Source organism: Acanthisitta chloris, unplaced genomic scaffold, assembly GCF_000695815.1.
Source record: "Acanthisitta chloris isolate BGI_N310 unplaced genomic scaffold, ASM69581v1 scaffold125, whole genome shotgun sequence".
In the NCBI taxonomy this organism is placed as follows: Eukaryota; Metazoa; Chordata; class Aves; order Passeriformes; family Acanthisittidae; genus Acanthisitta; species Acanthisitta chloris.
Genome location: NW_008671896.1, coordinates 77,533 through 103,890, shown reverse-complemented (window position 1 = coordinate 103,890; position 26,358 = coordinate 77,533). Strand labels below are relative to the sequence as shown.

The window sequence follows — 26,358 nt, the reverse complement described above, 5'->3', positions numbered from 1 at the left end:
ATGTCAGCCCCAGTGCTGAAATAGAACACAAATTGCTCTAACGGGTATAGTAACTACATAGTTATGTTTCCAAGCATATTACTACTTTTTTTTTTTTTTCTGTATCACTAAAAATAAATATGTAAGTTCAGTTTCTCTACAGAGTTGTTTTATTACCTAATCTAAATTTTTACTCTACCTTAAATGCGTTTAAAAACATTTTCAAAGTGAGACTGTAATATACAAAATATTCTCAAAATCTCTCTTAAAACACAGAACCCTGCATAAAAGCTTCCTTTCAAGTGTTTACAAAGAACGCAGAAAACTTCCAATGAGTTTTAAAAATGTCAAAAAATTGTTGCAATATTAAGAGGCAAAAAATCTTACAAATGAAATACAAATAAATTTAAAACAGAAAAAAAAAAGAAGTCGAGGGTAACTAAGGAATCCATGCAAATCAAAAGAAACTGTACAATGCAATTTAAAAAAAAAAAAATAAAGCCAATTAGATATGTACAACATAATGTGCCCAGCTGATAAAATGCATCTTTTTTTTTTTTTTTGTCCAAAGAGTGTATCCCAACTTACAGCGTTCCTGCTTGGTTTTGCTGTTGGCAAAGCCATCGATGTGTGCCACTAAACAAAATGAAAACCTAAGAGGAAAAACTCGAACCGTGATCAAAAGGAAAACCCCAATCAGCTCAGAGGAAAATTAAACAACACTCTGAGACACTCACATCTTCCTGCAGTTTCAGCAACAGCATTTTGTATCACAATCAGCACAATCAAGATGTCTTAACACTTGGTTTTTGTTTGTATTCCGAGTGGAGTAGGGTGGGGATTTTTTTCCCCTAAACACTTGTCATGTAAGACCAACATCTGAGGGACACTGTATCTTTAAGGCAGCACTATTCAATTAATACAATTACAAATTGGACTTTTTTTTTCTTTTTTTTTTTTTTTTTTTTTTGTTTCTTTACATTCTTTAACTTTACATTTTGTTTCCAGGTAAATAGGTTGCATTTACAATCCTACGATTGCCCTCTCCCTCCCCTCCCCAAGTAGAAACAGACTCTTCATCTGTAATTCTATTGCTTTGAGTAGATTTGACCAGTTCAAAAGTTCTTGGCGAATCCAGTTCACAGATACTGTACATATGCTGTACAATATTTTGGAGGCATTGGTAGTTTTAAAATAGAATATACAAGTTTCTTCACAAAAATTCTAAAAAAAATCCTATATATATAATATGTACACACACACACGCACGCACACTGATGAAGCACGAGGGGAAAAAAAAAAAAAATCAAAAAAATTCTACAAAAGGTAAATTATTTCATCTACTGATCAAGAACCAAAGCAGTTTATGAAAGATGTGCCAAGTATATGCTAACAAGCATGATCGGTGTCCTCCATGCTCACGCTGCTCCGCCTGCTACTCGTCTTCGACGCCCCAGGAGACACAGAGGAAAGGAGTGGGTCAGTTACTCCAACGGGGGAGAGGGTATCGTCCATCAAGATATCTTCCAGTTTGGATCCCATTTTTGCAGGAACACTGTAAGTGCCAGTTGGTTCAGTCACGTTTCCGAGGTTGTCACTGAAGGTGATGGTGCCATCAGTGAGGTCGAGGGTGGTGGTGCAAGACAGGTCTGTGTGGTGTGGCATCATGTCTTGGCTGCAGTTGTCCAGCACAGGCTCTTGTTTGATGACCCTGTTGACCATATCTGGGGAGCAAAGGCCTGTAGATGGGACAAGGGACAGTCCATGTGCCCGAGCTTGCATCTCAAGTTCCTGTGAAGGAGGATAAAGGACAAATTAAAAGAAAATCTGAAAGCAAAATCTGTCATCTCACGCTCACCTTGCAACTTACAGTCTCCTCCTCCTGTACACATTTCCTCCCTCTGCCATAGTGACAAGTGCTTGTACTTTGCCCACTCCAGTCCTGCAGATTTTCACCTGAACATCAGTCTCTTGAAGAGGTGGGTGAACACCATCCCACACAGCTCCTTCACACTCCTCCTCAGAACCTATACCAGTGCCAAAACCCTGGAGCACAGACACACTGCCCTCAGGCCTGTTCCCAAACCAGTGCCAGAATAAGCAAGTTTGGCACCAGGTAGGGTGAGGAAAGCATTTAAAAGCAGGGGCAAAAAAAGAAATAGCAGAAGCATATGCTTAGTACTTTTTAAAAAAAAGTCATATGTGAAGGCATAACAGGTCTATAAGAACCTTGTCAACTCCTGCTGAGACACGGGAAGGGACGTGTCTCATTCTACAAGACTGGAAGAAGTCAACCAAAACTGAGCAACACTATTCCTGCACTGCAAAATCATGGGTAAGTCACAGGAAGGCTTTAAACTTCACATGCAGCCAGACTTCTTCAATTCTCCATGGGAAGTTTAAATCCCACCTTCACATTTAGTCATACAGACACACTTGTCTGAAGACAGATAATAGAAGAACTCACTTAAATGTCCTTTCACAAATACATCAGTAAAAGAGACATTTTGCTTCTACTTACGCATTATATTAGACAATGACAATCACTGTTGTGATTGTGCTGTTTCTGGGTATTCCTGTCACTGAGGTTGATTAACAGCCCTTTTTTCCATTTCTGACCTAAGACAACAAGTTTCTAGTGGCACACTGCAAGATCAAGGCAGGAGGAGGAATGAGGAAGCACTTCTTCCATCAGCTAACCTGCCAAAATCAGGAGTTCCTTATTCTGTGCTTAATCAGAATCAACACAAAAAGGGAAAACACACACTTGAGGTTATTTGCTGCCAGATATATTGCCCATTATTCAAGGGTCTGGGTTTATGTTATTTTGATTGAAGAAGCCAGAGCAGATGGATAATGCAAAGATGAAAGATGCTTAAAAAAGTGATCCCACTTAGCTTTGAAACACCACTGCTTGATGTTGCTCTGGAGAAGGGTTGTGTTTTCATCATCTCACTCTAGCAAGCAGATTGCTCAACCAAGCATGAAAACTGCACTGAAGCTCAACCTAGCCTGTTCTGTTTTAAAGCTGTTTACTTCCACATCTGACTCTCAGGTATTTGTAGCTTCATTATCTCCTTGGTGGATTAGCCAGGCTGGGGTGCAGGGGTCTCCTGGCACACTGCAGCTGCATGCAGAGTCCAGCTGTCTGCACTGCAGGTGAGCAGTACCATGAGGATATCTGGGACAACACTGGCTCTGTGCTATGTGTTCTTACACCCAATTCTAGACACACTTCTTTAATTACCCATTTATGAAGAGGGGTGGATATCCAGCTATATTTGCCCACCTGGAGAACAGAGGCAACAACAGAAGCTGTGTAGGCTGCAAGGTTAAGGTTTCCTATCCAGCTTGAGGTGAAGCAAAGGAATTAATTAGAAAAGTGGAGTTCTCACCCTTAAATCTCTGTGTAGTACAGAACATTGGGAACCTGGGTGAATCTAACAAGGCAACAACCCACGGAGAAAACATATTCATGCCACCTACTGCTTTTCAGTGCTGAGAACTGTGGTACAGTCCTACAGACTTCTAGGAGCAGGGATGACTCCCAACAGCTGAACTGAATTTCAGGACTATCAACAAAATAGATGACACTCAAAGTCCCAATTCCTTAGGCCTGGCACCCAGAAAAATATATTACCATATAAATCTTTTAAATGGTATGGTTTGCAACTATGTTGGCCACGGTAGAACAGAAATAAACCACCCGTAAGTGCATTTACTAGAGTGTTAAAATCTTATATTACTTTTTCTTTTTTAAACTAATGCAGCCTTGGCTTTTTCTGGAAAAATCTGTGCAGACATCTCAGCACTGGCCACCATTAATTAAAATCCTGATTCCTTCTAACCCACATCCTTACAAACAAGCTTCAGCCACCACTATTTGGATCATTGGACTCGATGATCTTTGAGGTCTCTTCCAACCTGGTTGATTCTATGATTCTATTTGCAGTCACACACAACGCCAAGAGCCTTTGCAGCTTTTTTTTTTTTAAATCAGCAAACCTGTATTCTGAGCAGCAGGTGCCTGTTGGCATGTTCCAACTTCTTCTGCCTGTTCTCCAGCTCCTTCGTGCGCTGCTGCTCCCTCTGCAGCTTGCGGATATAATCCACCGATGCTTTCAGAATCGTTCCCTTATTCCAGCGCATATCCCTTGGGAATCAACACAAAAGTTAAGGCTCTCAGAGAGGTTTTGTTTCATAGTTGTTACCTTCCTATCTGTAGTTCTGCTTACACCTCACACAGACAAAACATCCAGCTATCTATTCCAAGCTGAGGGATACAGAAAGCGTTTGAAGAGCACTAGAGGGGGCCGGAGCACAGCTCTTGGGAAGTACATTTGCTTCAGAGAGAGAAGCTGTTGCATCGTTTTCTCCTCCATATCATCTTACTTTCTTTAAATAAACAAAATAAATCTTCCTGCAGACTGCCAGAGCAAAGATCCACCTGATCCCTGAGGGTGATACTGAGCAATATTGTCCTGCTGGACTTGGAGGAAGCTGAAGAGCTTCTTAGAGTTGCTCCATTCCTACTGGCAACTCTCCCCAAAAGAATCACAGGGCATCGATTTAGTTTTAAGTGAAAATTTCAAACTCTAGAGAAAGGAGGGTTTCCTTACCATTGAATCAGCACTGGGAAAGTGCAGACAAGCTAATAGCAGTAAAATGATTGTTAAATTATCTAAAGAACATCTGGGAAATGACAACAAACACTGGGAAACTATCAGTGAACAAATACACAGCTATAATCTATTTTTCTTCTTTTTTTGTTTCTTGGAGGGAAGGGGTATGTGATGCTTCCCAGATGAACTGCCCTCCATTTTCACTGAAAGAGGGACTGGTTCTGTCTTGTCAAGCTATGGCATCTAATTAATTAGAAGAATCATTTAGCAATACAAGCAGCTAAGCAGCGAGAGCAGACTAAGGTTTCCCATCCTGACAGCTCTGCCCCTGGTCAGGCAGCCAGTCTCTCCCAGCATCAGCCCCAAACTTGTGACAAAAATCATCAAATTAACATAAACATAAGCAAGTTCCAAAAGGGGAAAAAATAAACCTCAAAACAACCTTCAAAAAAGTAGAACGGAACCTTCAAACATTTCTACACTCATGGAGTGAAGAGCAATGACAAAACACTGGATCTTAATTAAATTTTTTTTGGTAAATTCTTATTCTCCTCTAGGATTATTTTCTTTTACTCCCTCCCTCCCTCCCACAGCCTCCCAGGGCACGTTATACTTACGGGTCATTTGACTTGGGTATCAAAGTGCCTAGTTCTTTTATACGATCATTAATATTAAATCTTCTTCTTCGTTCAACTTTAGGAAAAACAGCACAGATGTTAGAAGCAATATTCACAATTAATTACAACATGCAAAGTGTTTCATCAAAGATTTCTCTAGGCACCTTTCAAAAGTTCGTCTTAAAGGTTAAAATCCAGTGATAATTTATTTTGCTCTCCTACACACAGACACACTAAGACAGAAGTTCTGTCTACACTGTGTATTTTGGGACTGCTGAAGTGGCACAGTTAAACTGAGACTCTGAAACTCAGGACTGGAGCACAGGACTCAAATGAGAAGAAAACCTCTTCTAGGGAAAAGCATCACAGACAAATGCAGAGACAAAAATTTAGATGCTCAAGGAAATTCCAAAAAAAAGACAAAAGGCACAGACTTTTAAAAAATCTCTTCCAGAGGCAACACTGAGGATCCAAAAGTCAAATTTAAACACCAATTTTCCTGCATTAACTTGTCATACTATGGAAAAAGCTTATGAGTAGCTCAAGGCACGAAACAGTGCCTTTTTTTTCTAGTAAGAAAGTACAAAAGGACAACTTAAGGATCCTTTAAGTCGTAAGATGCTCATTATTTCAAAAGGCTTTTTTTCCAACTTGAAAATACGAATTCACTTCAAAAATGAAATCGATAAGATTGCCACACTGAGGATACATACTGTTGTTTAAAGTGACAAATTGACCACTTATCTCATTAAAAAAAACCCTAAATTAAAACACAAAAATCAAAACTGTGCAATGTGCATCTGAAAAAAGCAATTGGATCACATGCTGCTCCCAGAAATTCCACTGACAGCAACCACTCGTTCACTTGGCTTATTGAAAACTAGAATTTAAAATTCAATAGATTCCAGGACACGCTTCACAATAATTTGAGATCTTTATCTATGGGCATAATACAACAAACTGGTACTATATATTGCTAGTGTCCATAAATAGTATATATTGTGTATATCTAGAGCATGTGTATGTATACATAATATACACATACAGCTTTGAATCATCAGCATTCAATCACTTAACACCTCAAATCATTCCCAGAATTGGTGCAAATTGTGAAGAACCAAAACTTACTCAAGTTGTGATTGTCTTTCTTTTGCCTCTCCTTAGCCAACGCTCTCGCTTCCGACTCTGTAGGAAAAATACATGCTGTGCATGTGAATGAAGTAATTAGAATTAAAATCATTCAAAAACAACGTTTCAGCCTGTGAAATAACTGCACAGGAAGGCTGATTGATATTTGTCACACCAATTATTTGTCCATTCCAACGAGCAAGAAGGGCCTGGGAATGCCAAAACACAACACTGGTATTGAGCTTCACCTCTGCACCTGGGGAGCATCTCTTCCCACACTTCCCAGAGTGACTTCCATGCTGAGAATGTTTCCCACGGAGGCCCTGACTCAGCAAGGTATCTGAGGACAACAAACTGCTGAAATCCAACATACCTTCTCCTACATTTACATACATATCCCACGGGAGCTAAACCAGAGGAACAAGATGCTTAGGGCATTGCTACCTTCCCAGGATGTGAAGCAGGATGGAGTCACAGGCTCTGCTCACTGGAATGAAGGCTATGTCCTTCTCTGGCACGTGCATACACATCACCACAACACTCCAGGGATAACTTAAGTGATCTATTAAAAGGACTCTATTTTCCAGCTATGCTAACTGTTCTCATTACATGAAAAGGAGATGAAAAATTCAACACCTTTATTGGTGGTAAAGTTGGAAAACAAAGGTCTTTGCTTCAGAAAAAGACAAAAAGAAAAGTAAAGACAGTTGTGCTGCACAGAACTTGACTCCTCAACTCAGAACTCTTAAGCTTGCTTCACACATTTATTATTACATTATTATTGCCATTACATTCTATAATAATTGCACAATTATTAACTTCAGCCTGCAACAGTAGGGGCAACAGCATAACTACATCTGTTATTTTCAGTTCTCATTTGAGCTGACATTTCTCAAGCAATTTTAAGGATACTCATGTTTGCGCTACCACTTTTTAGTTTTTTAGAAGGTGAGGTCATTAATCCTCACCCTGTTTCATTTAAATTCCCCAAACCAGCAAGCACTGTGGAGTTGCACAGTAAGTCAGTGAGGAGGAATGAGTGTATCATCGATTATCACACATTCCATCATGGAAACACTCACTGTCTCCAGCAAGTTTCTTTGCTGTATTATTTTATTTTATTTTTAAGGAACGTGGATTATGTCCCATCCAATTCAAACAGGTGCTAAGGGTTTTCTTTGGAGTGCTGGAAGCTTACTTCACTGCTTAGAATACAGAGTTATCCCAATATTTCATGCAGTATCACAGGACATATCCTTTTCTATGCTAAGCTCACCAAGGATCCCCCAAAAAAGCTTGGAAGATCATTGCATGTCTTCATGAAATTTGAGCTTAATCTGACATTGCCTTATTAAACAGATAGGAGGTTTGTGAGGCCAAAATCAACAGAAACCACATTCCTAGGAGAGCTGAATTCCCATTAAATGTTTCAGTAACTACAGCTGAGAACTCACAACCATCACCATCATCAGATGCTGGGATCACAGTTTGGGGGGTGGTTCTTCATAGTTTTGGTATTTATACAGCAGGATAAAGAAAGGTTTGACACATGAAGTATTTAAAGACTGCAAGCTCTCTCCAGCTTAGCTCCAACAGAAAGCACCACCAATAGTGCTTGCTGCACAAAGGCTTGGCCAGATCAGGGTCAAAGTGATGGCTGTGAAATTTGAATTTAACTCCTGAACTTCCCCCAAAGAAAATGCAATCAGCCAGAATGTATTCTGAGCAGAAAAAGCACTCATCTAAATTGATTCTGTGTACAAATGAGTGCAGCATATAGACACTGAACTTACTTCAGGTCTGTTCTGATGTGTTGAGGTCTTCCATAAGACCACTTCACTTGCTATTTTCCCCTCTTTTTTAACCTGCTTTGCCTGACCACCTGCAGCAAATCCACCAGCCTGCACATCCAAGTTGGATGTTCAGCCTACAGCCCCTTTAACTTTTTGTACCTGGGGCAATGAAACTGTCTGTAATGGAGGACCTGGAGTAGTTCTCATCCCCTCCCACCTTCCTCTTACACAGTTCCCTTGGTGTACAAAGCTTTGCTTTTTCTAGCAGCCACAAATCACAGTGCACTTTGTGTGTCTTCATTTGGTGCTGAGCTCAAATTCTGTGCAGTCACATAAATGCAAATATCTGCTGGCTCAGAGATGTGGCATTTCCTCCTAAGAAGGAGACTCCCGGCCCATTAAAACTGCTCTACTTAAACTAATTCCTGCCCAGAACCTGCTTTGCAACTGAGTCAGCCTGTGAGTTCTCACAACAGAAACCCAGAAAGATGACAGACAAGAAACTAGGCCTCTACCCTACTGCATACAGCCTGACTCCCTGTTGGGCTTAAGAAGAGCCATTTCAGGGTATTCAGATGATTTTGCCATTGGTTCTAGAATGGATGTCCATTTGTTCAGCCTGCTGACAATCTCAGCCTGCATACTTTACTCTGTGTGGTTCTATCTATCTGTTCAAGTGAAGCAAAAATAAACCATGCTTGAGAATACAAAACTTATTACTTGCTTCAAACTATCTTGTTTCTGTATGTGTGTGCTTGAGAGAGAGGCTTTTAGAGCCCCCCTTACCTCCAGCAGCTTATTCACAGCACTGCTGGAGGAACTGGCATAACAAGAAATTTAATACTTCATTTTCATCTTAATTTAGAGATCTATATTCACAGAATCATAGAACGGCTTAGGCAGGAAAGGACCTTAAAGATCATCGAGTTCCAATCCCTCTTGAATGCCTAATTTAACATTTTATAGGATTTTTGTGTCCAGATTTCATTTTATAACAGGTTATTTGTTCATTACTGCCCTCCCTCACTGGGTTTAAGGCTCAATATGGAGCATTTCTCAACATGAATCCCACAGAGACTCCAGATGTGAAGCTGTTAAAGTTTGATGTTGATGGAGCAAACAATAAGCCCAAAGTAGTAAATAGATCTGGAAGAAATGCATGGAAGCTTCCAGGGACACAATGCTTTCAATGTGCAGGTGTGACCAAAACAACTAGGGACTCCATCTTAACTTGTGACAGTGAACACACACAAACACAACTACATGGCAGGCTAATACATCTGCTAAAAAACGGTCTGTAAAGCAAAAAGTAACTACTCAACACATTCTTTCTCAGAAATTATGCCCAATATCACCTGAATTCCAAACAATTACACTATTACTCCAAGGTGGTATTTTTGACATATTTACCTGTGAGCTCCCTTTTTATATTAGGCAGGTTAGCTGGACATGAGTTGCTGATGTTTAGTCCTGGAGGAGGCATGCTTTGGTTGCCATAAAGGTCAATCAAATTGCCAGACACAGGCAACTGGAAAAGATAAACAAGGAAAAGCATCATTTGGTTTGCCCTTATGAATGCCTTGGTAGAAAAGAACAGAGTCAGGATCGGCTAAGGAATCTGTGCTCTTTTCCATGTGCAAACAGAGTGTGCAGCCAGCAAAATCCACAGTTATGCACAGGCATGAGGAATAAAACACCTGCCCTGGGAAAATTCAGTCCCCTCTCCTCAAATATATGCAGACAGAATACACAGAAGAGGTAACATGCTGACAATATTGTTTCTCCTCGTTTTTCACTGAAATTATTACATCTGTACCTCCAACATTTCTCTGACTCAAAACATCTGAAGGAGCCTACAGAAGGTCCCCTTTTTCCAGGGATATGAGTGAAAGTACTTTGCAAGTTGTCACATGCCTGAGGAAGAACTGTATTAATTAATCACATTTTTCATGTGATTTGAAAGCTACCTACACAGAAAACATTTCAGTTTACTTTGTTTTTCGCCTTACATAACAAGAACACGCAGTAGGAGGAAGATTATTTTTACATTAAGTTTCCTCAATGACTTTTTCACTCTGCTATGCTTATTTAGGTATGTTTAAGCAAGGAGATTTATTACAGATATAGGACACTATTCCAACAAGGCCTACCAAAGCTATCCCTTTAAATTGAAAGGTATTTAAAGCAGCTTACATTTATCCTGAGTGGATTATTTTACCCATCTCTTATTTGTTTTTGCAAAGACAGGTATAAAACACTTTGATATCTTATCTGAGTGGCAATACTTATTATCATCCTTACTGCAAAGAAAAGCAATCCCTCCAAGACACTGATCCTGCAGAGATTAGAGTAAGTATTAACTCTACACCCATGTAAATAATGCTGGTGAATACAATGCAGTGAGTCACAGCATGGACTATTAAACTCCTACTGATGGTCCTAGTCAGTCTGAGACCTAAGAACATTTCTCTGCCATAAGGAAACAGATGAAATAGAAATTGATATGTAAAGTACCACCAGCTCAAGGCCATGCTTGTCTTCAACAGACAGTGGCCAGCAACAAAACTGAAGACCTCAGATTCACTCTAAGTGACAGAGGAATAAATCTAACAGAATTCTCACATAGATTCAGCCTTAGAAGAAAAAAAGGAACATCTATAATATCACAACTAAGGTCACAGCTGCCCTAGTTATGATCTACTCACACTCATGTCAGGGTGACCACTCATTCTCACTGCTCTACAAGGCTGACCCTTGTCTCTTTTGGCCCCCCAAATATATCCATGACACAGCAATAGCGTCACACACCCTTCTGACTTGGATGTGCTCGTTCTATTCATGCTCCTAAGCATGGGGAGAGCACAAAGACCTTGTTTGTAGCCCAAGGACTTGAAGTTCAGAACCAGACATGTGAAGTCTAATTAGGAATTTTAGGGAATAAAAAAAAAGTTTTTTGGTTTTTTTCAGAAATCTAGAAACCAGCATCTCAAGGCCTGGGTAAAACAGGCAGGTTGTAATGAAATGTAGAGACCAGCCAAAGTCACAAAGCTGCTTTCCTTCCTGCAAGATGGACCCTGCTTGTTACAACAAGCTTGTGATTCTTTTTTTTGCCAGATTTCTGTGTAAATAAACAGGGCCTGCATAAGGAATCACCCTGAGACAAACAGTAACTGGCAGCAGCTGCTGAATGTGCACAGTGAAGTCCTCCAGAAGCTGCAAGCACCAGAGGAACCCAACCAAGAGCTGTGCAACACCCAAGCACAAGAGCTGCTGATGCAGCAGGAGCTGACTGAAGGAAGATGAAGGGACAGGAAGATGAAGAGATAGCATTGTTGCTAAATGTGGCAGATTTACATGTACACAGGAATGCTTATCAGGGAAATTTACATCAGGGGTAAATGCCAACAGTCTCCACTTAAATCAGTGATCCATAAGCAAAGAGACTGATTGGCTTCTTTCTTTGTCTGCTTTTCCCAGCATCTGAGCTCCTAAGCTTCAGCTGTAACTTTTTCCTACCAGTGTGACTACATGTACGGTCCACACTCAGAAAAATCCACTGAGAGGGTTCTTCAAGGATAGCTGCAAGTCACATCTTTGGGACTAGCTTTATACTACTCCTTTCAAATGAAAACCAAGTGCATGCAACACTCCTGGTCATCTCACTTGGCTAAAATACCTGCAGCTAAAGGAAAATTAAAATCAAGGCACATCCTCTTTTCACAATTATATAGCAGTTCCCAGAGGAATAAAATCAGTTGGCTAAAGTAAACCCAATGATTGGTAAAACCAATAATTAATGCAGAGTTACAGAAACTTGAAAGGGGAGAGTAGCCCCATGCTGAGCACATTGGTTTGAGATGGACAAGTCAGTGCTGTCAAGACACAAAAGTAGCCACTAGGCTGACATTGGGCAAAAATCCCACAAACAAACAAACAAAAAGGAGTTTATAAATGTGCCCATTGCAGAGACACCTGAGCATTTATTTCAAAGGCTTCCTCCTGGAAGAAACTGGAAAAAATGACACATTGTTTTCAAATATTTCAGCTCTGAGACAGTTGAAGCTTTCATCACTATCCCCAAGTACAAGGAGATGGGAAAGTGTCAAAACTCCCACAGACATAGCAAAGATGGAGTCTCAAAACTTTGGGAAAACCATGGAATTTTCTGGTGCTAAGGAGGCTCCTTCCCTGTCTTATCCAATTTCTAGCATGTTTTCCATCTGAATACGTTTTTCTTAATGCTTTCTTAGCTATTTCTGGCTATGAAGAAATTTAAACACAGAATCACTCAGATCACCCATCTTTACTCTTCCAAAAAGTAAATGAAGGAAAAGTGGCTTATAGGTTTTCTTCATTGAAATAGCAAGGTCTAAAATGCCTTGACTGGTGAGATTTCATATTTCAAGGCCTTGGCTTCACAAGTTGCACAAACAAACCAAGTAAAATAAATTCCAGCCCTCCCATCACTTTGCATCTGCTTTTTTTTTTTTTTTTAAATAACAGCTTTTATATAACAGAAATTTCAAATATGGTAATTATTACTGCAGATTCATCATAGTGTACATTCATGGGAGTCTGAGGCTTTCATTTCTCCTCCACTACTCCAACAAAACAAGCACCCACATTCTGTCTAAAATCACTGAGACATCAGCTGTGTGATCAACAAGGCTGTTTCTAAGGTATCAGTACACACTGGAATGGGTTCTGTTCTGTTCCCCAGCTCGTGCAGCCTACAATGTATTGTGTTGTTCCCATATCTACAGGCACACGCTCAGCGACAGTCCCTGAAATAAGATTTCTCTCTACTTCTGGAGTTTAAGTTCCAAAGGAAAGACACATTTAGAAGTGGAGCTGCACGTACTGACACAGCTTTCCATGTGAGGTTCAGGCTAGAATTGATTAGTCGGATGAATTAGTTGTAATCTCCACTTGGTATACAAAAATACTTTACACAGTACTTGGCAAATCAATTACCAGGTTGTATCTACTCAGAAAACCCTTTCTCCACACTAGGGATCATTTTGTTACACCTTCCACCACAGGAGCAAAGCCAACTTGTGACCCAATACCAAAGTTTACAAACACTTCCACGAGCAGTTGATTGCAACGAGCAGTTTTCAACTCAAGGTACTTGGAAACTTCCCTGAGCTTGCTCTGCAGAGAAATCTCTGATTTTGGTTATCAATTAAGTACTGTTACCAACTGTAACAAACTGGTCCTTTTGTTCTTTGTTGGGTATGGAACAACAGCAGCCTTTGTCGTAGTCTCAGCACAGCTATTTATAGGTTGCCTCTCTTTAGAGACCATTTCCTCTCTTCGTTTCTCCCACCTCTACTTAGCTCAGTCTATAGACATTAATTCCTTATTAGTAAAATGTTGTGTGTTTTAAGAGCTAAACCTTGTTCCAGAAGAAAAGTGTCTGTTACAGTAGGTTAATTTTTTTCCCCAAACCAATTGTGTTGGGAAACATGGGTCGATTTCTATCTCTTCAGGATTGGTATCAGGTTAACTCAGATTGAAATATGCTTTATGCTTCCAGAAATTTAAATGTATTACTAAAGAAATCTTAATTCTACCGTTTCATGTCCTTATTTTTCAGACTTCACCACACACAGGGAGCAAACTCTGGAATTCCATAGTAAATGTGGATCAGCCAATCTTTCCAAGGCTTCTTGTCTAGCAGCAAGCAGGAAGGATGCAGACTACCCTAAACATTGACTACATGGACTCCTTGCAACAAAAGAGTGGAGATGACCATTCTGTCCTTGCCTGGAAGCAAAGAGCCACTGCTGGGGTCCCTGTGAAATGAGAAAGGAAGGAGAGCACAAAGATATCCAAATCCCTTCTAATGTAATGGGTCCTAATCCAAAGGAATTTAGAGACAGAACTCCAGAAGAACCTCATCTCTTGCTGAAAAAAAAATAAAACATAGACTTGAAATATATCTTTTTCACAGGTTTTGGAGTTTTTCTCTCAAATTCCAGGACAGCTGCACTTTCCAAGTCATCTTAGATTAAGAGAAAATTTATTCTCTCTGGCAGGACTCTGAGCTATTTCTCCCTGTGCTCAAAGGGCACTATTTAGAAAGGGAAGCTGGTGGGCCGCTTCCTGCGTCATGCACCATGTCTCTGAGCGGGCTGTGGGAATCTGTGGGAGCACAGGACTAGGTTAACATGACATCAGACGAATACTGTCAGCAAATGTAAACCTATGCTACAAAATCAGTGCTATGTGGTAAGCTGTAAATTTTGGCACTAGATAAAAAAGAAACAGACGCCAGCACTGGCAGACATCTACTCAGCCAGATCTAACAGCACTTAAGCCTAAGGCAAAAAATTCACTGGAGCTACCCTCCACAGAAGATCAAAATCAGATTATGCCACAAGTATGATTATATTAATGCTCAAAGCAATGTGAACCAAACCAAAACAGCCACTCGGAGGTAACCTGTGCCTTCCCTTGCTCTGCATCTTCCTCACCTCTGTGTTCCTGTCCTTTGTCACAGGCTTCTCACATCCCCTGCCCCATTCAGTTTTTAAGCTCTTGTATTCCTTGCCCTTCTGTTTGTTTTGAAGGTTAGTTTTGATTTTTTTTCCTTCCCCTGAGTTCTGTAGCATCTTTGCTGTTGTCTAGCTGGGGACTTCTCTCCTATTGAAATCGGGTTGAGCTAAAGTTGTGATGTTAGAGCTAAAAGTTAGAGTGCCTGTGGACAGGGAAGCCAACACATGCTTAAGCATAAAATTTGTGTAGCATAAAATTTCTTACCTGAATATGACAAGCTACAGGAACCTGGGGGGGCAGAGGTTCCCTACAGTCTTTCTAAAACAAAGCATAACATCCATGGCTATCTTTAAGATCAATGAGTATGAGCTACTCCTGGTAGCACAGTTTACTCCCCTGTTACAATCCTCTCATGGAATGACTTGACTTTGAAATAAGTCATTCCACCCTCATTTCACCTTGCATTTTTAAAATCATTTTTTTCATTGCAACTATATACCTTAAGCTCTTCAAAGAAAAACTAATTACACTCTACAGAACAATACAGTAACTACTTAATTGCAAGGAAAAAAAAGTCATGCTGCACTTTTGCTTTCTCTCAAGGAAAGACAATTAGACTTAACAGGAAAACCAGAGGGAAAGGAGTATTATACCGTGTTTGCCATTTGCAGGGCTGGGTCCACCAAGCCAAGGATTTCTTCATTGTAACTTGATTCCAGGCTAATTATGTCATCAATCACATCATCCATCTGCAGCAGAAAAGGTGGACAAAGAAAAGCAAAACACTCATCAAAATCTTTAGGATACAGAGGCCTGACAAAGCCCTTCAGCCACAATGGGCTCTCTGCAGCATGGGCCCAAGTGGAGGTGCCTGTGCAGTTTTGTAATCCCTCAGCCATGACTTCTGCTGTCCAGCTAGGACACTTAGGTCATGGCAAAGCTGAGGCTTTATGGTCTAACCCATTCCTCCCACCAGCAGTTACTCTGTCCAGGGATGCACTGTTCCTCCCAGGAACAGTGGAGGAGGAAGTTGTCCATAGAATGAGTGATGCTAATGATGTGACTCCCTCTCCCCCATGCAGCACTACCTGCTTACCCTCCACCCCTTTCTTCCCTCTGTGGAACCAAAACCTGCACACAGACAGTAATGCTGAGCCCCTGACACTTGGAGAGAAGGAGAGGGATCAAAGGCAACATACTATGAGCCCTCAACAGCAGAATCAATTGGAATCATGTCCCTCATAAACCCTCCCAGGAAACACCACACAAGAGCAGCTTGGAGATGATTTTAAGTGGTACAAGGCACCTTCTTTCTGGGGCTGGGCTGGAAGGTGCCTTCATAAGCTCCTGCAGAGCCAGGAGCAACAGCCCTCCAAAGCACCCACACAGGGGCTCCCAATGGTCCTGAGAAATTGACTATACCCTTTTTGCTCATCATAAAAAAGGAGCTTAAATGATAGTGATCTACAAAACCAATGCATAATGGTGATGGTAGAAATAATAGTCTACGGGATTTTAGCATCAGCTTCAGAAAGTGTGATCTGAATAAATTCCATTGACAGGAAGTGAAGGCAAGAAAGGAACTAACAGTTTCAACCCATGCTCAAAGTATTGTTACTAGAAATAAAAAAGCCCCTTATTTTTTTAAAAAAATTAATAAAAAATAGAAGCATAACTACTGAGGATAAATTACCACAGATGGATTCAAGCCTTCCCATATCTCTTTTTCAAAATGCAAGTGTGATCTGCATAGAAATGTGAACTTAGAACCTATAAGGGCAAGAACACATCCATGCAGTCTTGGGAATCTGAACTAGAGGAGATTTCCAGAAGTGAGACCTTAAAGCATGGCAGATAGGTTCTTCTGCTGTAGTGTCAGAGGGCTAGAACAGCAGAATCCCTTTTTGGATGTCTTCATGCACTTTTGATATCAATGCTAACAATCGTTGTTATGAACCTTATATGCATCTTAGATTCAACTTCTTACAGACACTACAGGGCAAGTTTATTCTTCAACATAGCATCAAAGAAACATGCTGATTAGAAAGGGGATCTGTGCTCCACCTCCTGTGTCATCCAGTACCTGCATGCATGATGCTCGTGAGTGTGTATTCAGAGCCGGGCACTCACTCTCAACCCTGCTTTGCTCTTCAAATTTATAAAATCCCTGCAGAAATAAAAAGGAAAAAAAAAAAGAAAAAGAAAACAAAAGAAGAAAAAAAAAAAAAAAAAGAAGAAAAAGCAAAGCATGGATCTGAGTTCATGGCACAGTCTCAGTCCCAAAAAGAGCACGATTGAAATAGTGTCATGCACACATGTTCCTGATGACACAGCAAAGTGAAGCTGTAAATATCTTAAAGAAAAAAAATATTTGGGTACAACTGGGACAATAGCATGGAAATATTTGGTTTTCCTTTCCTTTGAAATTATGGAGCACAAGTAATTTCTCTTGCATGGGCAAAATATGTTCGGTTTCTCAAAGTCGTGCAACGTTTTCCTCACGGAGTGCATCTGTATTAAGAATCTGGCACAAAGGCTTGTGGGGCAGATGAGGGGACACAAGGAGCTCTACAGTTGTCTCCCTTTTGCCATGTTACAAAAATATTGGCATGATTCTTAGACTTGTTAGTACCTTTTAAATCATCTTCCTTTGGTGCCTGAGCACACAGGTAATTAAGTTTTTGCCAGCAAAGATTAAGACAAGGCTGTGAAGGACTTCTAGGCACAGGCTAGTGAAGCCTTAGCCTTCTATTTGCAGCACTGAGCTCATCATGAAACAGCAATCAATAAGATTTTAGGGTATATTAGCTGGGGTAATCTGGCCTTCCAGCTATGCAACAGGCTTGCTCAAATTTTACTGTAAAAATAGCTAAAATATCTCAAAAAAGCTTTGTATTTTTTCAGTTATTTTTGCTAGGCTCTTTGCTCTTTCTACACGAGTGAGCCATAAATAACATTATTCCAGAAAGCTACAGCTTACAAAGCTGCTTTGTATTCTCCAAAGGTCAATTATTCACTGTGTGCATCAAGCAACGGGGTTGGGGGAAGAAAAGTAGTTTTAATAAGTATAAACAGGCTAAAATAGCTAAAGAAGAGGAAGTTAGAGGGACACAGCTTTTTTTTTTTTTTTGCCAAAATGTTCTATGCAAATACATATTAATCAGGCAGACACAGAGATAGTTACATTTTCACAATGAACAGTTCAGCAAGAACAAACATAACGTCTTAACGATGAGCAAGTATGGTTTAAAAACAGCTTAATTAAAACAGATTGCAACTCCATTTAACTGAAGAATAAGAACAGGGAGAGTGTCTTACCTCTTTCTCACAGTTGGAGTTAAGGGTGAGCATAGCCATTGGGCTGTTGGGTGCGCTGCTCCCAGTTCCAGGTGGCATGACATGATCCCCAGGCTGGTTTGGACATGGCAAGCTCAGGGCTTGGTTGGCATGTTTATTTGCTAGAGTGGTAGAGAGGTACTGCTTTACCTGCTGCCTCTGGGCCTGCTGAATGTGGTACTTGGTTGGATTCTCAAGGTGAGTCTGCACCTGGACGACACAATTTAGAAAGGGCTTTATTGTTCTACAACATCATTACAGGTACTGTCGATTTGAGCTATACATTTGTGACATATATACCAGCTAAGCCGTTGACTCAAGAGTACAAACCTGTGCAGCTCCAAGGAAGCTTCACTAACTCACATTTGGTGGCAAGAAATCAGTTTATAACCCAGCGTTTCAATAACCGAATTATTAACAGCAAACCAGGAAGTTCTAGTTATTTTCTACAACATGAGATTCTCACTTAAGACCAACACTCAGGTTTCCAGTTGATACAGAGGCTCCAGAACAGACTGTTCTGCGTTCAGACCTTCAGCTATGTGACATTTAGTTTTCACTAAAATATGGAAAATGAGTTGTACTGCAGGACTCATTTTACTTGTAAGTAGCTACCAATGAAACCCAAGTAGTATGGATTGCCATCCTTGAGCCAATGTCAAGTAACAGAGACAGATCAAAAGGTTTGTTGTTGGTTTTTTAGGTTTTGGTTGTTAGACTTTTTAAAATTAAGACATTGATTAAACTAAAAAACTTGGAAGACACCATTTTTCTGCCTACAGATTATTTATACCTCAGATATATGGCCTAAATCATATACAAATAAGACAGTCTGTTTATAAACACATCATGCAAATAAGATGCAAGAAGAGAAGTGTTTTGGTTCAGATCAATCACTGTCCTCAGCAACAGCTATTTTTGTATTTAAGATAAGCGTTTCAGTACTTAGGAATTTTTTATATACAAAACATGAAAAACCTCACCTCGAGCTACTGTTGTACACTCTAAATAAGCAAGAGAAGAAAGGCAATTTTTTTCCATTAAAAATTTCCACTGTACTCTGGAAACTCTTTGTCACCATTCTTTGATCACTAATGTTATCGGAAGGTAGAAAACGAAATACAGAAATACTCTGAGAAGTTATTTTGTTTTAAAACAGTTCCATTAAAGTGACTTTTGCTGTTATAATCAACATGTATAGCCATTTATTGGTGTGGAAGAAAATAAAGCATCCAAGACACCAGAGGAAAAGGGTTTCCTGTACACTGTAACCCTTCTCAGCAACAGCTTTTAAAATAAGTCTCCAATAACAACTCACCGGATAATGATTATACTCAAGCATTTCCAACATTCTCCTCGGAGGCTGCAAGAGAAGACAATGCAATATCCTTTGCTCTATGCTACTCCAGTTTGAGGGATCCACATATGGAAGCACCATAAACAAGCTACCCCAAAACAGCAAGAGAAACTTGATGGCCACTGCTCAGACTTATAGTAACCTACGCTAATTAGCCATGCAAGTGGAGAAACAAACAGTTCACACAAGGGTATTTTTTTCCCCTTGGCTTTGATGTCATGCTTTTTCATAAACATAAAAGGACCTTTTAAGTGATGGGCTATCAAAGTCAGATTGACAGTTCGCTCAAGGCTAGGTCACTATTCAGCTTTCGTTCCAGTCCTACTAACAGACAATGGTAGTTTTCTTTAGCAGTAAGGTTAAAAGTTTTTAAGTACAGTGTAAGAAATAACTGAATAAATGCCCTGTGAGCCTAACACATATGCCCTGGCAGTGGGGTGCACTGGATAAACCCATGGGGTTATGCTGTCCTGTCCTCAGCTCGCCCGGCGCAGCCGCTGGTCCACCCAGGACCTGTAGCAGAACATGAAGGACTTCAAAGTTCTACCCCATCCTCAGCCTCCCTGGTGCTTCAAAGCCATTAATTCTGTCTCAGTCTAGAGCTGTAAGAGGTTTTCCTGTTCAAGAGTGACTGACAAAGGGCTAAAGCATGTCCCAAATGCACTTGGCCACAGTCCCTACACCTTCCAGGACTTTTTCTTTCTATCCAACTCTTTGATAGAAGTCTGAACTCAAGCACAGGCATAAAAATACTGCTTAACTGGCATTATTTTCCAAAGTCTCTGCTCACAGGGAAGCACATCTAAGATAGCATTTCCAGAGTTTAATCTGCTTTGTTGTGCTAAATCGCAAGACAACACAAGGCTGGAGTCTGCTGTGATAAGTACAGCACTTGCTTTGTCAGTCCCAAACTGTGCTATGAATTGTCCTACCACCAGTGCTAAGAGTTGCACTACCCAGATAAGCCTATTTTTCACTAAATTTTCATCTTCCAAGTAGATAAAGTTATCAGCAAATGAGTTATTTTTGTAACACTTATCTCTGACTCTGTTATTTTAAAAACAAGCCCAACTCAGACAGAATCTACACATTCATTTTCTTCCACAGGCATCAGATACTACGACTGTTCTTCAGCCCAGGATGGAGGAAAGTCTCTCCTCTCTGCAACCACCTACCCACCCTCCATGCTGCCAGGAGAAAGAACAGCAAAATTTCAAGATCCACATCTCAACACTGCATCATCAAATACTACATTATTTACAATACATACTCATACACTGAACTGACTCCACTACGTGTCGAGTTTTGGAACACACACTGCCTAATTGACACAGGATTTTTGTTGGCAAAACACAAGCTTATTTCACAAGAACATCCTCTCCCTGTGATTTGGTTGTACTAGTCTACATTAGAAATTTTTGTGTTATTTTGCTACTCATTGATTTTATTTTTTTTAATGGGTTGTGCTGCCCTTGGCATGCCAGGGAAGGCAAGGAAAATAAAGTTGTGAGTTCACATGTCATGTTCTCATACAAGTCCAACAGTGAATCAAAGAACACAGAGAACTGCCTTTTCTGTCATTAAATTGCTCCAAAATGATGCAAAGAATACATTCAGGGACTGAACACTTTCTTTTAATCTACAGCTGGTCAAATATACTTTCACACTTCAATACAAGAACATACAATTATTCTCCAAATGGAGGAGAATGAGCCATAACTATTCCCATCCAGTAAAAATAAGGTCAGGAGCTCCCACAGGACTGAAGCCCAAATGTGCCTACTTGGGCAAACAGTCACGGTCAGCCTGCAAATAAGCCATAAAGCAGTCTGCTTTTTTGACAAAATATCTCATGAGCAAAGAGCTGCAAAAAACACCCTACAATGAAATTCCACTACCCTGAACTTGAAACCGTGAATAAAAGCTTTGACTTAAGATCTAATTTTGGTCCTCAGCCCCTTCTTGCCTTTGGGGTGAAGAATAGTTCTTGTTGTTCTTCCAAATTCATGAGACACAAAGTGCAAGATGACAAATTATTGGTTTGGATACACTTCCTAAGAAATGCGACTGAGTGAGAACATGAAAGAAAAAAAATAACTTGAAACCAAATCTTCTGCATCTCCAACGGTCTATCTCCAGGAATCTCAACCAAAGCTTTACTGTAACATTACTAAACTGAGTAGAACACTGGGTTTTGGGCATTTTGGTATTGACAAACAAGAAGTAATGTAATATCATCTGCAGAACTTCAGAAACGAGCTAAGACAAAGTGTCAAAACAGGCTAAATTTATCACACCATAGTAACACAAGAATTTGGCTACAAGGAACTACAGATCAAGGATGGCCAAGTGGCAGCCCACAGCCTGAATTCAGCACAGAAACACCCAGAAGGCAGCTGTACTCCCAACTTGTATTCAGGTGCATTTTCAATTTGCTCGGTTATCAAGGTTCTACCTACATGGGTAATACAGAATAAAACTGCCTTAGAAGTAGAGCCCCAAAACTGGTTTCATCCTAGAAGGGCCTCCAATGCCAGTTCAGCAGCATCTCCACTATCTCTACGCACACTTAGAACTGTCATAGCATCAAATACTCTGGCATTGTGTGTCTCACTGTCAGAGATTCAAGCTCCACCTGCTCTTGCCATGCTGACTCTGAGGAGAATGCTTTTTCCTTGAGGTGAAGCATTGAGAAAAGCAGTGTAAAGAAATCAGTTTGACTGCATGCATGTGTAACCCAGCTTAGATCCTACCAGGCTGAGCTGGGCTGGAAGAGTTTTGGATGGAGCCACTCTGATTACTCAGCACTCATCCCTTGCACTTTGGAATATCCTGGAGAATGTTATCTCAAGCAGGAGAAAGGCTTTCTCATTCTCCACTAATCTCAACACCTGACTGCTAATTCCAGTGCATATATCCAGCATTTGAGTAGGGAAACACCAGCTCCTGAGAAGCCACCTATGTTCTTCTACATCACAGAAAAACCAGCAATAACTTGTATACATGGAGTAGATTCTCCCAGCTCTCGGGTCTAGTGCCAATTAAGCAAACATTTAATCAATGTCTTTCACTAGCTTTAAGCATACAGACCATATCAGTGGGAATTTTAGGTGCACTTCAGACTGAATTCTTCAAAATCCTTATTATATTACACACCAGTGATGTGAGCAGACCCACATGCTTCCTTCAATTTTCAAAACTAAAAGTGCTTCCCGTTAAGGTGACGGGAGCTCAGGAATTTCAACACAAAGCATAGCTATGGGCTCATGCACAAAGCACAGAGCTCAAGTAGTTCCTCTGCATGAAGCCAACACAAACAAGTGAAACAATACTGCTGATACTTGCTCCGTCTGTCGTGTCTTGCTGGGAATCATTCAGACTTCATTTACTAACAACTTGCTAATGATGGCAAGAACTTGGAACAGTGCTACATGGCAGCAGGGCAATGCATCCTCACTCCCAGTGGGTATGCACAGACCAAATTCCTTCTGGAGAGACATCCAGGAGAGTTCACTCTTGGGCAGGCACAAGTCAGGGAAGCCTAATAGCTTGACCATTATGTTTTGCACACTGTAATCCAGAAACTAAATGGCTAACGATAAAAATAACAGGGAATTTATACCAGAATAAAAATATTTAATTAGGTGTGGCATTAATACAAGTCATCCTCTAGGAAAACTTTTAAGTTCATGGACTCATACAAATATTTAGGTTGGAAAAGACCTTTAAGATGAACGAGTTCAACTACAGTTGGAAGTTGATTAACTGCTGTAGGATCAAGCTTTGACCCACTGGTTCTTCTAGATGAAAGTAACTGGGCTAAGTTACTTGGCCTGAGTTATTTATATACTTATAAATTTGTCCTTGCACAGGTTTGATTTCTTTGCAATGGGCAACTTCTGGAACCAAGCACAAAACCAGCATATCTTGTGTTACAACTATTTCTTCAAGGTGGAACATCGAGTATTCGTTTTTTCCATCTCAGTTACGACTTAAAATCACAATGTGTTACTTGTCACATCTCCAAGCACCACTGCTTGCTAAGGAAAGCTGAAGATGACCCAAACCACACGTTGGTGCTACACAAATGACCAAAGGCCAACATGACACCAGCAGCTCCAGGTTGCCCTGCTGCGCTGTCCCCCAAGAGCTGGGAAGGAGCATATTCCTGTCCCCCAAACCACAACAAAGGAGATTCTTCTCACCAAAACCATTGCTGAACCTTCCCGTGGCAGTAAAGCCAAAGCCCTCAATGCTTCATTTAAGCAGAGACAGGCTTGGGCACAGGGACATACCAGAGACACACAGAGGACAGCAAACCAACAGTGAGGAAGGAAGACTCTTACCCCCACTCCCACATTTTTTTTCTATTTTTTTAAAATTTAATTAAAAAGACCATTTGTTTCAAGTAAATTGCCTTAGGACTTACAGTTTACCATTACAAATAAAATACTTTTTGGTCAGTTTTCTTGGTTCAATAGAACTTTTTGTTGCTTAGACAGCTAAATGTCATGGGATTTTTAAGAAAGGTTAAAATTCCATGTCATTTAACAATTAATGGTACCCAAAGAAAAAACGATATGAAACCACATCCACTGAAGTGTTCTGCAAGGGCTGAAGGCTTCAGTTGGGTCCACTGCAGCAGAAAGCCTGTTCAACATGCTAGTCCTAGGCTTCAAAGCTGCTTCAAGCCACCACTTTCAAGTATGAAAAAACAACAGCAGTAGCAACAAGTTGTTTTCTAGGACTTTGAAAAAAACAGGAAGCTGTATAAATAGGTCTCTATCCTTTGAGGCTAAAGGAAAAAATTACTTGAAAAGAGTGACATGTGGGAAGGATAATCAATTAGTGCCTGTTACAGCAAGAGTGATTTATTCTCCTGAAGTTTTCCAATCTAGGTTCAAGATTCTGCAACTCATATTTACCACACATTGGTCCCCTAAGTCTGAAAATCCTAAAGACCAGAAAACCCTTTCAATTACTTCATTAAATATTGATCATGGGTTTCTCTGCAATGCCAGGAAGGACCCTCCTACCACCCAACTCAGAGCAATGCAAACAACCAGCCAGACAATGGTTTAACTCAAAGACATTTTCCCACGTCCTGCATTCAGACATTAAACAGCATCATCACATTTTCACCCCTAAGGACCTCAGCAGCCTAAAGTAGCTTCACATGAAAAGTTCAGACCTCTTCCTTTCTGAAACCTTTCCAGTCCTCCAAGATGGAACAGCCACCTCATTTGTAATGTAATCAAAATGAAGTTGATTGGGTTGTGATATCCCCATAGCACCAGTTCAGTAACATCTCCAGCTCCCATTCTCCCCTTATCCGCAACTCTTCTAGCACAGATTTGCTCCCCTTTCTTTCCGTCCATAATCCAGGAAGAATGGGCAGAAGAACAAGACAAAACAGAAGTCCAAGAGCAGGTGAAAAGCTGCTTGGATTGTCTGAGGAATGACAAGCAGGATGAGCTGATTCCAGACTTTTACCTTAGGACACAGTCAATGCAAGGAAATGACATTGGTTAGCACGATAAAACTCCCTGGTTACTTAGCTCACCCTCAAACCCTCTGAACCTGAAAACCAAAGCAGATATGAGAAGGTTATTTAAGATCTGGCATCATGATTGCAGTCTAAGTGGATCCGACAGTCATCTCCAAGCACAAATAGTTACAGAAAAGAAAAGGCACATTGTACAGAATGAACATCGTTTACACAACCAGGGGTTGTTTAGTCCCTCACCAAAAATTCCTTCAGTAATGTGACTTTTCATCCAAGGGAAAGATATAAAGCAGACAAGAACAAAGTTTTTGTGGATTAGCATTTAAAAACTGCTTTAGCTACAGAAGCACATGACAACAGTATCCAAGGAAATTAAAGAGAGGTTAGCCAAATTTACTTCTGGAGATACGAACTGTTGTCATTTGCAGGTTAGTGGTATGCTAGCTGCCATTCCACAAGAGTGGCTTTCAGACAGGATTTGGTGCTTTGAAGTCCTGTGGGGTTTTTTGTTCGGACACCAGCATTTCAGCTGTTTAATTCCCAACACACATGCCATAAATTTTCACTTTATACAGTTACTGAGAAAAAAACAAAACAAAAAAGGACAGACAATTGACTACAAAAAAATGTCACACAAATTTTTTGTGATGATTTCACCTATCCTAGGTGCTTCAGAGTGACAATATTTTATGACAAATAGGCAACAACATCAGCCACACAACTGAATCTAACAGGCAAGTTTGAACTACAGTACTGCCACCATGAAAAGCTGAATTCAAGCACCTCATATTTGTGTCCACTTCTGCCATCCTCCTCTCTTGGAAGGAAGCTGGGCAGCACTTTTGTTGGCACCAGAGGGTTTGAGACTGCTCATGCTAGGACACAAATGACTCCCGCTTATAGGAATTGTCAAAGATGGACATAGAGTTGCTTCCAAAAACTTGCAAGACTTGGCATAGAGATGTGAAATCAAGAGGGAGCAGACACTACAGATATTTTAGCTGCTCTGAAGCACAAAACCAGTTTAGGCAGAGGGTTTGAAGCCAGCTCTGCTCCCAGCTGCCCCTTGCAAAGCCTTCGATAGCACAAGCACAATCATCCACCCTTCCTACAGCCCAAGCAACACCAACACAAGATTTGCTAGACCACTCTAACACAGTTCACTATCGACTTGAAAGAGTCACATTAAGGGGTAAAAGTATTTGTCCAACCTTATCTTTCTCCTGAGGTTGCCAAGCACAGTGTTAGCCAGTGCCAGCTTTGACTGGCAGTCAAATTTAGAGCTTGAGCATGACTATCAGTGACATTTCACAGGGGTTACTGACCCAGCCACTGTTCCAGCCCACAGTAACCCCTGCTAGACCTGTATGAGAGAATATTTAGCTTCCAGATCTCTGTATCACTGCAAGATGGCTGAAAAAATGGGAGGCTTAATGACTTCAGTGCATTTTCCATGGCAGGGAAGAGGTGCAGAACACCCACCCTTTCTCCCAGCAGGACCTTGAAAGGTCAGACTACT

The 26,358-nt window shown here is 40.6% G+C and overlaps 1 protein-coding gene across 4 annotated transcripts in view; it reads right to left on the bottom strand.

The window, feature by feature from the left end:
• Positions 1-26,358, bottom strand: part of MITF (microphthalmia-associated transcription factor) — a 51,504-nt gene continuing 25,146 nt past the window's right edge. The window contains exons 2-10 of one of the 4 annotated variants that reach the window (XM_009074267.1): positions 20,600-20,610; positions 19,295-19,328; positions 17,959-18,186; positions 15,294-15,389; positions 9,550-9,667; positions 6,347-6,403; positions 5,219-5,294; positions 3,985-4,132; positions 1,330-1,770 (exon numbers count right to left, since the gene is read on the bottom strand). In XM_009074267.1, coding sequence (XP_009072515.1) covers positions 1,369-1,770; positions 3,985-4,132; positions 5,219-5,294; positions 6,347-6,403; positions 9,550-9,667; positions 15,294-15,389; positions 17,959-18,186; positions 19,295-19,328; positions 20,600-20,607 — 1,167 coding nt within the window. In that variant the 5' untranslated portion in view covers positions 20,608-20,610 and the 3' untranslated portion in view covers positions 1,330-1,368. Of the gene's footprint in view, positions 1,771-3,984; positions 4,133-5,218; positions 5,295-6,346; positions 6,404-9,549; positions 9,668-15,293; positions 15,390-16,723; positions 16,808-17,958; positions 18,187-19,294; positions 19,329-20,599; positions 20,611-26,358 lie in introns of those variants that run through there. The other 3 variants (XM_009074266.1, XM_009074265.1, XM_009074264.1) reach the window with 3 other exon arrangements.